This window comes from Pristiophorus japonicus, chromosome 11 (assembly GCF_044704955.1).
Source record: "Pristiophorus japonicus isolate sPriJap1 chromosome 11, sPriJap1.hap1, whole genome shotgun sequence".
Taxonomy (NCBI): Eukaryota; Metazoa; Chordata; class Chondrichthyes; family Pristiophoridae; genus Pristiophorus; species Pristiophorus japonicus.
Window position 1 is genome coordinate 101693845 of NC_091987.1, and position 12346 is coordinate 101706190.

General features: G+C 46.2%; 1 protein-coding gene across 1 annotated transcript in view; it reads left to right on the forward strand.

Moving 5' to 3' along the window:
- Positions 1 to 12346, forward strand: part of dop1b (DOP1 leucine zipper like protein B) — a 162401-nt gene that overhangs the window by 46174 nt on the left and 103881 nt on the right. Inside the window, exons 3-4 of the mRNA XM_070893826.1 lie at positions 7140 to 7321; positions 7716 to 7886. Of these exons, the coding sequence (XP_070749927.1) occupies positions 7140 to 7321; positions 7716 to 7886 (353 nt within the window). The remainder of the gene's footprint in view (positions 1 to 7139; positions 7322 to 7715; positions 7887 to 12346) is intronic.

Sequence of the window (12346 nt, forward strand, 5' to 3'; positions counted from 1 at the left end):
CGTTGGAGCTGGGAAAACCTCCAACCTCCAGCGATCGACGTCTCCGTGTTCCCGAAGTTGAATCCAGCACAGCACCCGAAAAACCAGCCGCTCAACTCGACTGCGTGGAGACGACGCAGATCGCTCAACCCAACGGCGAGATGGTCCAGCCGCAAGGGTCTGACCTCACTTTCCAGACTCAAGTGGCAGGAAGAAGAAAATTGGCGCAGAAGGCTACTTCCCTGCCTCCATGGCAGATCCTGGGGAGAAAAGGATCACCGCAGCCTACCTCCTGAAGAGAAAGAAGATGGCGCTCGAACCATGAGGTGAAGCGCCTGAAGTAACGATGGCAGCGGCCAGACCACAAGGGGCAGCGTTGATGGAGCAACACGTGATGCCAAGCAACGAACCGGATTGGGGTAAACATTGCAAGGCCCTCTTAAAGGAGACCGGCAACCCATCACAATTAAAGGGACAGTTCCACTCTATACAGCGATGCCGGTGATACACATGTAAGATGCAATTGACACATTCAAGTATTTAAATGTAACTAACCATGTTAAATCGGGTGATTGCAGTCGGAACCAATGTATTGAGAGTAAATGAAGTGATGTGCGATGCCGGGTTCTACATGTACGCTGACAAAACCAAGGGCAACATCCTGTCTGAAGCACCCAGGTCCAGTGGGCTACCTGACCATGTAGCCTGCGCCTCCGGGACCAATGTGATGTCCCAGGGAGTGTGGCCACACAAGGAGCATACCAGTTGCAGGGCCAGCGATCAGCGGATGGCAAAGGCACCACTACAGGTTCCCTGCCCCTGATCGACTCTACCTCTCTGGCCACCAGGGCCAGTACCGGGAACAAGAGGCTAGCACCTTCCAGTTTTCCCAATGGGACCTGGGTTGACCAGGCTCCCACTATCGCTGAAGGGCAGCAAAGAGACACCGCAGCCTTCAAAGGAGGACAGGAAGGCCACACACTCCTGTGGCTCTGACCACCACGAGGCAACGGCAAAGGCCCTGAGACTCAGCCAGGTGAGCGATCCGAGGCCACCCAGCTGGCAGGGGGTGCAGCGCCGCCATCAGACAACCCGGACACAGTCCGGTCACTCTGGAACTAGCGTCCTCACCCACCTGCACCCACACAACCCAGGGGCAAGACTGTGATACCACATTACCTTACCTGTACCATCAAGGACACCGAGGCTGTCAGGGCCCGATGGAAGGAGCATTTTGAAGATCTCCTCAATCGAGACTCTGCCTTTGACTCGAGTGTTCTCGATTCCATCCCGCAACATGTGACCTGCCATCAACTCCGTGAAACTCCAACGTTGCACGGGGTAGGCAAAGCCATACAACAGCTTAAGAATAACAAGGCTACGGGTGTGGATGGAATCTGTGCTAAGGCGCTAAAATATGGTGGAGAGGCGCTGTTGGCGTGGATACCTGACTTTCTCTCTCATCTGGAAGGAGGAAAGCATGCCGGGGGATCTGAGAGATGCAGTGATTGTGACCATTTTTAAAAAAGGGGACAAGTCCAACTGCGGCAACTACAGGGGCATCTCCCTCCTATCAGCCACTGGGAAAGTTGTCACTTGAGTTCTCCTCAATCGTCTTGTCCCTGTGGCCGAGGAGCTTCTCCCGGAATCACAATGTGGATTTCGTCCCCTACGGGGCACATCAGACATGATCTTTGCAGCGCACCAGTTGCAGGAAAAATGCAGGGAGCAGTGCCAGCCCTTATACATGGCCTTTTTCGATCTTACGAAGGCCTTTGACACTGTCAACCTTGAGGGTTGATGGAGCGGCGTCCTCTGTTTCAGATGCCCCCAAAAGTTTGTCAACATCCTTCGCCTGCTTCACGATGACATGCAGGCCATGATCCTTACCAATGGATCCATTACAGACCCAATCCACGTCTGGACCGGGATCAAACAGGGCTGCGTTATCGCTCCAACCCTGTTCTCAATCTTCCTCACCGCCATGCTCCACCTCACAATCAATAAGCTCCCCACTGAAGTGGAATTAAACTGCAGAACCAGTGGGAAGCTGCTTAACCTGCACCGCCTCCAGGCCAGGTCCAAGATCACCCCAACCTTTCGTTGAGCTGCAGTATGCGGACAATGCCTGCGTCTATGTACACTGAGGCTGAAATCCAGGATATAGTCAATCTATTCACTGAGGCATATGAAAGCATGGGCCTTACGCTTAACATCCATAAGACAAAGGTCTTCCACCAGCCTGTCACTGCCGCACAGCACTGCCCTCCAATCATCAAGATCCACGGCGCGGCCCTGGACAACGTGGACCATTTTCCATATCTCTGGAACCTCATCAACAAAGGCAGACATTGATGCGGAGATTCGGCGCAGCCTTCGGCTGTCTGAGGAAAAGTGTTTGAAAACTAGGCCCTCCAATCTACCACCAAACTCATGGTCTACAAGGCTATAGTAATACCCACCCTCCTGCATGGATCAGAGGCATGGACAATGTGTAGAAGGCACCTCAAGTCGCTGGAGATATATCACCAACGATGTCACCAAGATCCTGCAAATCCCCTGGGAGGACAGGCGCACCAACATCTGTGTCCTCGACCAGGCTAACATCCCCAGTATTGAAGCACTGACCACACTCGACCAGCTTCGCTGGGCAGGCCACAAAGTACGCATGCCAGATACGAGACTCCCGAAGCAAATGCTTTATGCGGAGCTCCTTCATAGTAAACGAGCCAAAGGAGGACAGCGGAAAAGTTATAAGGACACCCTCAAAGCCTCTCTGGTAAAGTGCGACGTCACCACTGACACCTGGGAGACCCTAGCCGCAGACCGCCCGAGGTGGAGAAAGTTCATCCGGGAGGGCGTTGAGCTCTTCGAGTCTCAACGCAAAGAGCATAAAGAGGCCAAGCGCAGGCAGCGGAAGGAGCACGCGGCAAACTAGCCCCACCGACCTCTTCCCTCGACGAATGTCTGTCCCACCTGTAACCGAGTCTGTGACGCTCATATTGGACTGTTTAGCCATCAAAGAACTCACTTTGGGAGTGGAAGCAAGTCCTCCTCGATTCCGAGGGACTGCCTATGAATGTAAAATGTACTTGTTCCACTACTGCAGAACCCAAACAGTGATTAATCCTATGTTTTTTTTTGTTCTTTCTGAACATATATGCACATGCAGGTGTTGAGCCACACACATGGTCTATGTATGCTATGTATGGGGGGTGGGGTGTGGTGGTGAAATGGGATGTATGTAGCCATGGATACACATGGATCACACCCAGAACCCACTCAACCCCCCACTGCAACTTCAAGCTGTCCACTGCTGACCATTTCCCAATGTTGTGGCAATAAAGACTTGGGGGTCAACAGGGAGAGAGCCTAGACAAGTTGCAAGGGCTTTGGGCACTCAAGTCTTGGGCCAGAGCACAGAATGCAAAGGCCATTGGCACAAGACTTGGGAGAGAGTGATGTTGTGTATGTATAACATAAGTATACTCCCTGTACACAATGTACAGTTACATAAGACTACTGGATGTATCTTCGCACTATACACTATGCTTGTACCACCAGAGGGTGCAACTGGTGGAGACCTAAGGGTCACCTGTACATGACAGGTAACCAGGTATAAAAGAGAGCGCACCATGCTGTACCCTCACTCAGGAGCTGTAATAAATGGACTAAGGTCAACACAGTTCAAGTGCAATACCTTGCCTCTGGAGTCATTATTAGAGTGCTTACAGACACAATAGCACTCTTGCCTCTGAGTCAGAAGGTTGCGGTTTCAAGTCCTACTCCAGGGACTTGAGCACATAAATCTAGGTTGACGCTCCAGTGTAGTGCTGAACAAGTGCTGCTCTGTCGGAGGTGCCATCTTTCAGATGAGATTTTAAACTGAGGCTCCGTCTGCTCTCTCGGGGCGTAAAAGATCCCATGGCACTATTTCAAAGAAGAACAAGGGAAATTATGCTCAGTGTCCTGGCGAATATTTATCCCTCAATCAACATAAAAACTGATTATCTGGTTATCATCACTTTGCTGTTTGTGGGAGCTTGCTGTGTGCAATTGGCTGCTGCATTTCCCACATTACGACAGTGACTACACTCCAAAAGTACTTCATTTGGTGTAAAGCACTTTGAGATATCTGGTGGTCGTGAAAGGCGCTATATAAATCCATTTGTTTCTTTCTTTTGATATTCAAAAATGAATAAGACTCGTATCCAGGAATTGTTGGCGAATTAGTCTGACACCCTTACAGGGAAGATGCTCAAAAGCATTTTATGAGACACTGTCCGTGTTCATTTAAAAATATAAAAGTTACAATAGCATGAACAAATTCACCCTTGCCATTCATGTTGCTACAAAGGCTGCCCTGGCTTAATTACAATCATCATCATCACAGACGGTCCCTTGAACGAGGATGACTTGCTTCCACATGAGTTCACAGATGTTTCAATGAAGGACCCGATGTTCCAGTCCTGAACTCCAATTGAGGGGGTGGAAGATGCCTTAGCATGGATTTTTTTAACGTGTGGTGACCGTTGCACACCAGGTACCGCACAGGCTCGACGGAGCTAGGCCTTTATCCAATGGCAAGGGTTGAACCAGGACGACTGGAGACCTGCTCTGCCGCATCGATCTAGTACACGCACATATCGCAGTGTGGGCTGACCCGTGCTGCCCCTGGGCCCTCTGCTCTTCTGGGCCCCGTACCCTCATTCGCCGCACCTTTGCCCACGATGTTCCAGGGCCCGGCGCTCCAGCTCTATTTATAGCCCCAACCTGCGGTGGTATGCAGACGATGCTTGCGTTTGTGCACACTCGGAGGTCGAACACCAAACCATCGTCTACACCTTCACAGAAACGTATGAGTATGGGCCTTACACTAAATATCCGTCAGAGAGAGGTTCTCTACCAACCTGTCCCCACCACACACTACTGCCCCACCGAATTATCAAGATCCATGATGAGACCTTGGACAACGTGGACCATTTTCCATACTTTAGGAGCCTACTGTCAACCAGGACAGACGTTGAAGTCCAAAACCGCATTCACTGTGCCAGTGCAGCCTTCGGTCGCCTGAGGAAGAGGGTGTTTGAAGACCAGGACCTCAAACCAGGTACCAAGCTCATGGTCTACAGAGTAGTAGTGATACCCGCCCTCCTATATGCTTCAGAGACATGGACTATGTACAATAAGCACCTCAAAGCAATGGAGAAGTACCGCTAAAGCTGCCACTGCAAGATCCTGCAAATCCATTGGCAGGATAGACGCACCAACATCAGTGATCTTGCTCAGGCCAGCATCGAAGCATTGACCAAGCTCGATCAGCTCTGATAGATGGGCCACATTGTCCGCATGCCTGATACTCGACTCCCAAAACAAGCGCTCTACTCAGAGCTCCGACAGGCAAACGAGCCCCAGGTGGGCAAAGGAAACGCTTCAAGGACACACTCAAAGCCTCCTTGGAAAAAGTACAACATCCCCACCGACACCTGGGATTCTCTGGCCCAGGACCGCTCAAAATGGAGGAAAAGCATCCAAGAAGGCGCCGAACACATCCGGGAAGGCGCCGAATGCCTCGAGTCTCTCTTCCGGGAACAAGCGGAAGCGAAGCATAAACAGCAGAAGGAACGCACGACAACCCGAGCATCTCATCCACCCGTGCCTCCAACCACCGTCTAGCCCATCTGTAACACAGACTGTAGGTCCCGTATTGGACTCATCAGTCACTTGAGAACTTGTATTAGTATGAAAGCAAGTCATCCTCGACTCCGAGGGACTGCCCGAGAGTAAGTGAGGAGGCCCTACTGCCTCTGAAGCGGTGGCAAATCACTGATTTAGTGTGTTTTCTCTCCTCTGAGGGGTTGATGGTATAAGCTGCCAATTTTTTTTTTTAGTTGGCCTTCCCTGCCGGTTGGGAAAGTTATTGAGGCAGAAAACTCTTCCCCATTGCCAGAATATAAGTGGCGTGTATTCCACAGGTGTAACCCAAGTTTACCACTGAACTGCTTCAACTTGAAGCGGCTTTGTATTATTAAAGAGACGGTTTCTTGCAATAAGTCATGTTTCATGATTCTTCTGGAATGCTTTTGAGGAAGGAACTATATTGGTGGATGAGGATGCTTCAGTTGGTATCATTTTATGAATTTTCAAAAAGGATTTAATTAAGTTAATATTATTTGAATGTAAATATAGGTCGGAAATATTAGCATTGATTTCTTTTCTGGCTGATTTTTTTGAGTTTAAAGGTCTCCCTTATGTGTTTGTAAAGACCGGTCTACCACCTCCCCCGCGCCCCGCCTGCCATGCTGACACAGCTGATAAAGTTGCTGCTTAAATCTGGAGGCACTTCCCTGTTCCCAGTGGGGTACTTAATGGGGTATTATGTCAAAACAGGCACTCGTGTACTTAAAAGGTTCAAAACAGAGTCACCTTTAACTTTTAAATAGTAGATAATTTACATGTTATATACCTTTTTGCTTTTGGGAATTAATACCTAATTATTGGCACTTGATGTAGAGTGCCAAGTTCAGCTGGAAAGGCTGACATTATACAGCAGGTTGTGCTTGGCTACAATTCACACTCTGCCATGTAAGAAAAGCAAGAATTTTCATCTGATCACACTCAAGAAGCTGTGTATCTTTATTTCAGACAGTTTGTAAAACACAGTTAAAATGGAAATGACTTGCCTTAGCAAAACTGAATATGGATTTGTTCACCGCCCTCTTCATAGTTAACAATGCTTCCTCAAAGCAGTGGTTGGAACACTGACACCCAAGGACACCACTGTTCATATCCGTCCATTCCCCAAAAACTCTCTTAACTACTATTCTCTTATTCTGACCGTGAAACTGGCTGTCCATGCTGTGCCACACTCCCCTTAATTTTATCAACATGCCTCTAATTCCACCATTTATAATTTTCTGTATCATTTGATTGCGTGGGGAGGAGAGGAGGGCGGGCAACGGTGAAGGAAGTCATTAATTTATCCCTAGTCTTGCCTTCCCCTGCTGATCTTTGCTCAAATGACAGTTTAGCCACTGAAGACATGCTGTTTGGTAAATTTGAGATGGTGACTTGTAGTTTCCATTTGTGAACTAATAATTTGCTTCCTTTTGTTTTAAAATGTTGCTGTGTTGATATTCAATCATCACCTGTATCTGCAGGCACTCCAGAGCAATTTGAAGTACTCCCTCCTACCAAAGCGTCTGATCATTGGCAAAAGACTTGCGCAGTGCTTACATCCGGCACTTCCCATTGGTGTCCACCTGAAAGCACTGGAAACTTACGAAATCATATTTAAGATCATCGGAACCAAATGGCTGGCCAAGGACTTGTTCTTTTACAGGTGCAGTAGATAAAGACTAGTACAGAAACCTGCAGATTTTTTCCCCCTCCAAATCCTGATCAGTTTTGAGCTAATAGTTGGGGAAGTGCTTATTTGGTATTTATGTAATCTTTAACACTAATGCAGTCTGCTGATTTTGTAGGAATAGAAATTTTATTTAGATTTGATTGTTGGAATGGTGTCACAATTGTAAACGAAATACTGGCATCTTATTAAGGAAGCGTTGTGAACAGTGGACCACTGTAAATGGGAAATGTATTTGCTCTCGAGGACCTGTATCCATCATTTCAAAAGCATGTACTCCCTCTCTGTATTTACTTTGTTGTGCACAGCTCAGCCAAGTTTAACAAGATATTTTACTCCTTTTTTTGTTCGTTTTTTTACTCTCTTGTAGCTCGGGCCTGTTTCCCTTGCTGGGCAATGCAGCTATGTCTGTGAAGCCAGTGCTTCTTGGGCTGTACGAGAAATACTACCTCCCTCTACACAAATCCTTAAATCCCAGCTTGCAGGCATTCATCACAGGACTGCTACCAGGGCTGGAGGAGGGATCTGAGGTTTATGAGAGGTGAGGTGTGAATTGCTGTTTGTTTGAATGTGATGTTTATTTTAGCCATTTCTTACTGTTTTAAGCTCTTTGGAAACTGGTGTGTTAGTTGGGGTTATATTTCAACTTTACAAAGGAGTTGGGTAGCAGTGCAGGGTTTTAAATGAGCTGCATTTCATCGAATTATTAAAGCAGTTTAAAATTATTAAAGAAGTGCATCCGGGAAGGCGCTGAGCACCTTGAGTCTCATTGCCGAGAGCATGCAGAAATCAAGTGCAGGCAGCGAAAAGAGTGTGCGGCAAACCTGTCCCACCCACCCTTTCCCTCAATGACTATCTGTCCCACCTGTGACGGGGACTGTGGTTCTTGTATTGGATTGTTCAGCCAACTAAGGACTCATTTTAATAGTGGAAGCAAGTCGTCCTCTATTCCAAGGGACTGCATATGATGATGATGATGATGACGAGCTGTACAAATCCTGGGTGGACTAAGACTTGAATAATGAACTTGGATTCAGATTCAGCCTGATGAGAAATTTCTCCTCTGACTGTTAGCTGCCAGAGTCTTGTGCGAAATAAGTGCCCTCTGTAAAATTAGTTTAAGCAACCTTGGCCCAATTCCCAGGAAACAGAGGTGCACAGCACGAGACGACCCCTAACCTGGCAGCCTCGGTCACGGGCCATGAGGCCGGTTAGTGTAGGAAATGGGAGAATGTTGCACTAATCCATTAGGGCGAGCTCTTCTGAGGCACATTGTTGGGTAGAGTAGAGGGTTTTTTTTTTTACTTTGCACCTAGTTAGAAGAAAAGTCTCATCAGTCTGGGCTGGATCTGAATCTAGATCCGGAGGACTTCATTTTTATTATTAAAATGTTAGTCCCAACCAGGATTTGCAACATCTGATCTAGGACTGCCTGAAGCTGAAATTCCAAAGGAGTTCCTGCTGCTGGATTTTGCTATCTGTGAGCATTGAACAACTTGGATTTATATAGCACCTTTTAATGTAGTGAAACATCCAAAGGTGCTTCATAGGAGTATTATAAGACGAAAAAATTTGACACCAAGCCAGATAAGGAGAAATTAACGCAGGTGACCGAAAGCTTGGTCAAAGAGGTAAGTTTTAAGGAGCGTCTTAAAGAAGGAAAGAGAGGCAGAGAGGTTTAGGCAGGGAATTCCAGAGCTTAGGGTCTAGGCAACAGAAGGCTCTGCCACCAATAATTGAGCAATTATAATCAGGAATGCTTAAGAGGGCAGAATTCCAATAATTCCTTTAACGGGCCACAAAATTTTATTCCAATCTCTTCAGGCATTGACTTAATTTATCATGTGCCAATCGTCCGAGTTTTAAGGTATAGTTTGAGAGAAAATTTGGCACATTGTCATGAAATCATTATATTCCCTACGCATGACATTCTTGTGATAGCGTACATCTTCCTCCTCCAGTGTAGCTCACTTAATTAAAATGAAGCTGGCCTGTGGTTACCTCCTGCAATAATTGCAGTGCAAGCAACCAATAGAAAATTTGGTTGATGGCAGTTAGATTAGGAAAGAAGTCTTTGATGAAACACAGCTGCAGGCAGCTTTTACAGGCTGACCCTGTTGCTGTGTAGGATACCATCCAATATTTAATCATATTGTGGGGATTATTTTAATCCTCTCGCACTTCATATGTTTTCTTATGACTGAAAAATCCACATTTCTCCAGTCTTTGCTGATGGCTCTGATCTCTAATACCAAATAAAAAAATTAAAAAATCATTCATTAAATTGAGATTGGAAACTCAGTGTTTGATGCTCCTTTTTTTTTCATTGTGATGGAAATTGCTGGTGTTTCTAGCCCAGAGAGGTTAGTGGTCTGCTGTTCTGTCGTAGGACTTTTTTAAAGTTTGAGAAACGGGAATTTAACAAATATCTAGGGTCAACTAAAGTAGATTACTACAATAACAACTTATAGTTATATCGTGCCCTTAACGTAATAAAACATCCAAAGGCGCTTAAGCTGGCATCTGTCAAGTGTTACGACAATTCTAAGCAAAGCAGTTTAGTGCTATGTAGTCACCATAACATAAGAATTGGGTGCAGAAGTAGGCCATATGGCCCCTTGAGCCTGCTCCACCATTCACTAAGATCATGGCTGATCTGATCATGGACTCAGCTCCACTTCCCCGCCTGCTCCCCATAACCCCTTATCTCCTTATCGTTTAAGAAACTGTCTATTTCTGTCTTACATTTATTCAATGTCCCAGCTTCCACAGCTCTCTGAGGCAGTGAATTCCACAGATTTACAACCCTCAGAGAAGAAATTCCTCCTCATCTCTGTTTTAAATGGGCGGCCCCTTATTCTAAGATCATGCCCTCTAGTTCTAGTGTCTCCCATCAGTGGAAACATCCTCTCTGCAACCACCCTGTCAAGGCCCCTCATAATCTTATACGTTTTGATAAGATCACCTCCCATTCTTCTGAATTCCAATGAGTAGAGGCCCAACCTCCTCAACCTTTCCTCATAAGTCAACCCCCTAATCCCCGGAATCAACCTAGTGAACATTCTCTGAACTGCCTCCAAAACAAGTATATCCTTTCGTAAATATGGAAACCAAAACTGCACGCAGTATTCCAGATGTGGCCTCACCAATACCTTATATAGCTGTAGCAAGACTTCTCTGCTTTTATACTCCATTCCCTTTGCAATAAAGGCCAAGATACCATTGGTCTTCCTGATCGCTTGCTATGCCTGCATACTATCCTTTTGTGTTTCATGCACAAGTACCCCCAGGTCCCACTGTACTGTGGCATCTTGCAATCTTTCTCTCTTTAAATGATAACTTGCTCTTTGATGGGTTTTTTTCTGCCAAAGTGCATGACCTCTCACTTTCCAACATTATACTCTATCTGCTAAATTTTTGCCCACTCACGTAGCCTGTCTGTCCTTTTGCAGATTTTTTGTGTCCTCCTCACACACTGCTTTTCCTCCTATCTTTGTATCGTCAGAAAACTTGGCTACGTTACTCAGTCCCTTCTTCCAAGTCGTTAATATAGATTGTGAATAGTTGGGATTCCAGCACTGATCCCTGCGGCACCCCACTAGTTACTGGTTGCCAACCAGAGAATGAGCCATTTATCCCGACTCTCTGGACTGATCATGTCTGATATTCGACCTTGACTCCACTACTCCGCCTGATCCCCATTTGCCCGGATTCCCCAAGCTCGCAAGAGTCCCAAAATCTATATCTCAGCCATGAATATATTCAATAACTCAGCATCCACAACCCTTTGGGGTAGAGAATTCCAAAGATTCACAACACTCTGAGTGAAGAAATTCCTCTTCATCTCGTCTTAAATGGCCGAATCCTTATCCTGAAAATATGCCCCCCTAGTTCTAGACTCTCCAGCCAGGAAAAACAGCTTATTATCAATCCCCCTCAGCATATTGTATGTTCTATGTTTCAGCGCTGGTGTAGTAATTTATTTGGGACTTGCAAGCTTGGTGTAATCCCAGCACTGCTAATGCACAGCACTAAACTGCTTTATTTAGAATTTCCAACCCTGATGACTAATCTATAATGTTCCTGAGTTTGAAGCCGACATCAAGCCATTAAGTAAATGCAGACTCCGCCGAATATCATGTGACCGAATCTCCAGGAATCGATCCAACACTGCTGGGAAATAACACTGTACAAAAAGCAAAGGAGCATTTAAATTTCCAACTGATTCTAATGTATTATCTCAAATAATAAAATCCAGCGTTCCTGTTGACTGTGTGGTTGAATGTATTGTGTTCCATACCAGACTGGAAGCCTCATTTTCAGTTCCTGTTTTGTGCGGAGTTAACTGATCTTGGTTAGAGTAAAACTAGAGATGCTACAGTTAGCCTCCTTGCCCCCAGGCTAGGGAAAGGTGGGCGGGCAGGGGGGGGGGAAAATCACACCGGGTTATTAATTCTGATTGCAACTCACGAACCCTGCTAAAAAGTGCTTTTGTGAGGATTTCAGTTGAGAACTTCAGGCTCATATGCGACGTACAGTAGAATAAGCTTCAATGGAATAAGTTGCCAATCTCGCTTGGAGGTGACGAATGGACATTTTGGTGAGGTGACGAAGGAATAACTTTATCTGTGGAACTATCGCAGCATGAGTTGAGACCCCACCACTGGGTGAGAAGGGGAGGAACGATAGCAACTTTTCAAAAAGGATGTTGCCTTCTGTGCTGTGTGACGAATGGGTACTGTGGTTAATGCAGGTTATAATCAGGAGAACAAATTCTTGCAATATACAGGCGATCTGAAGGCCAATATTTTATGCAAATAAATCCTGTGTTTCCATTGAGCGGGTAATGTTGACTAATAGGAAAATCGTGAAGTTCTGCGCAATTCATTAGGACGTCCTATAAAAAGGATCTGTATTCTACAGAATTATCACAACATTGAAGCATTGTTACAACAGGTGGCACCCAGGCACCACTTTTTACCGGGTGATGAGGATTATAAT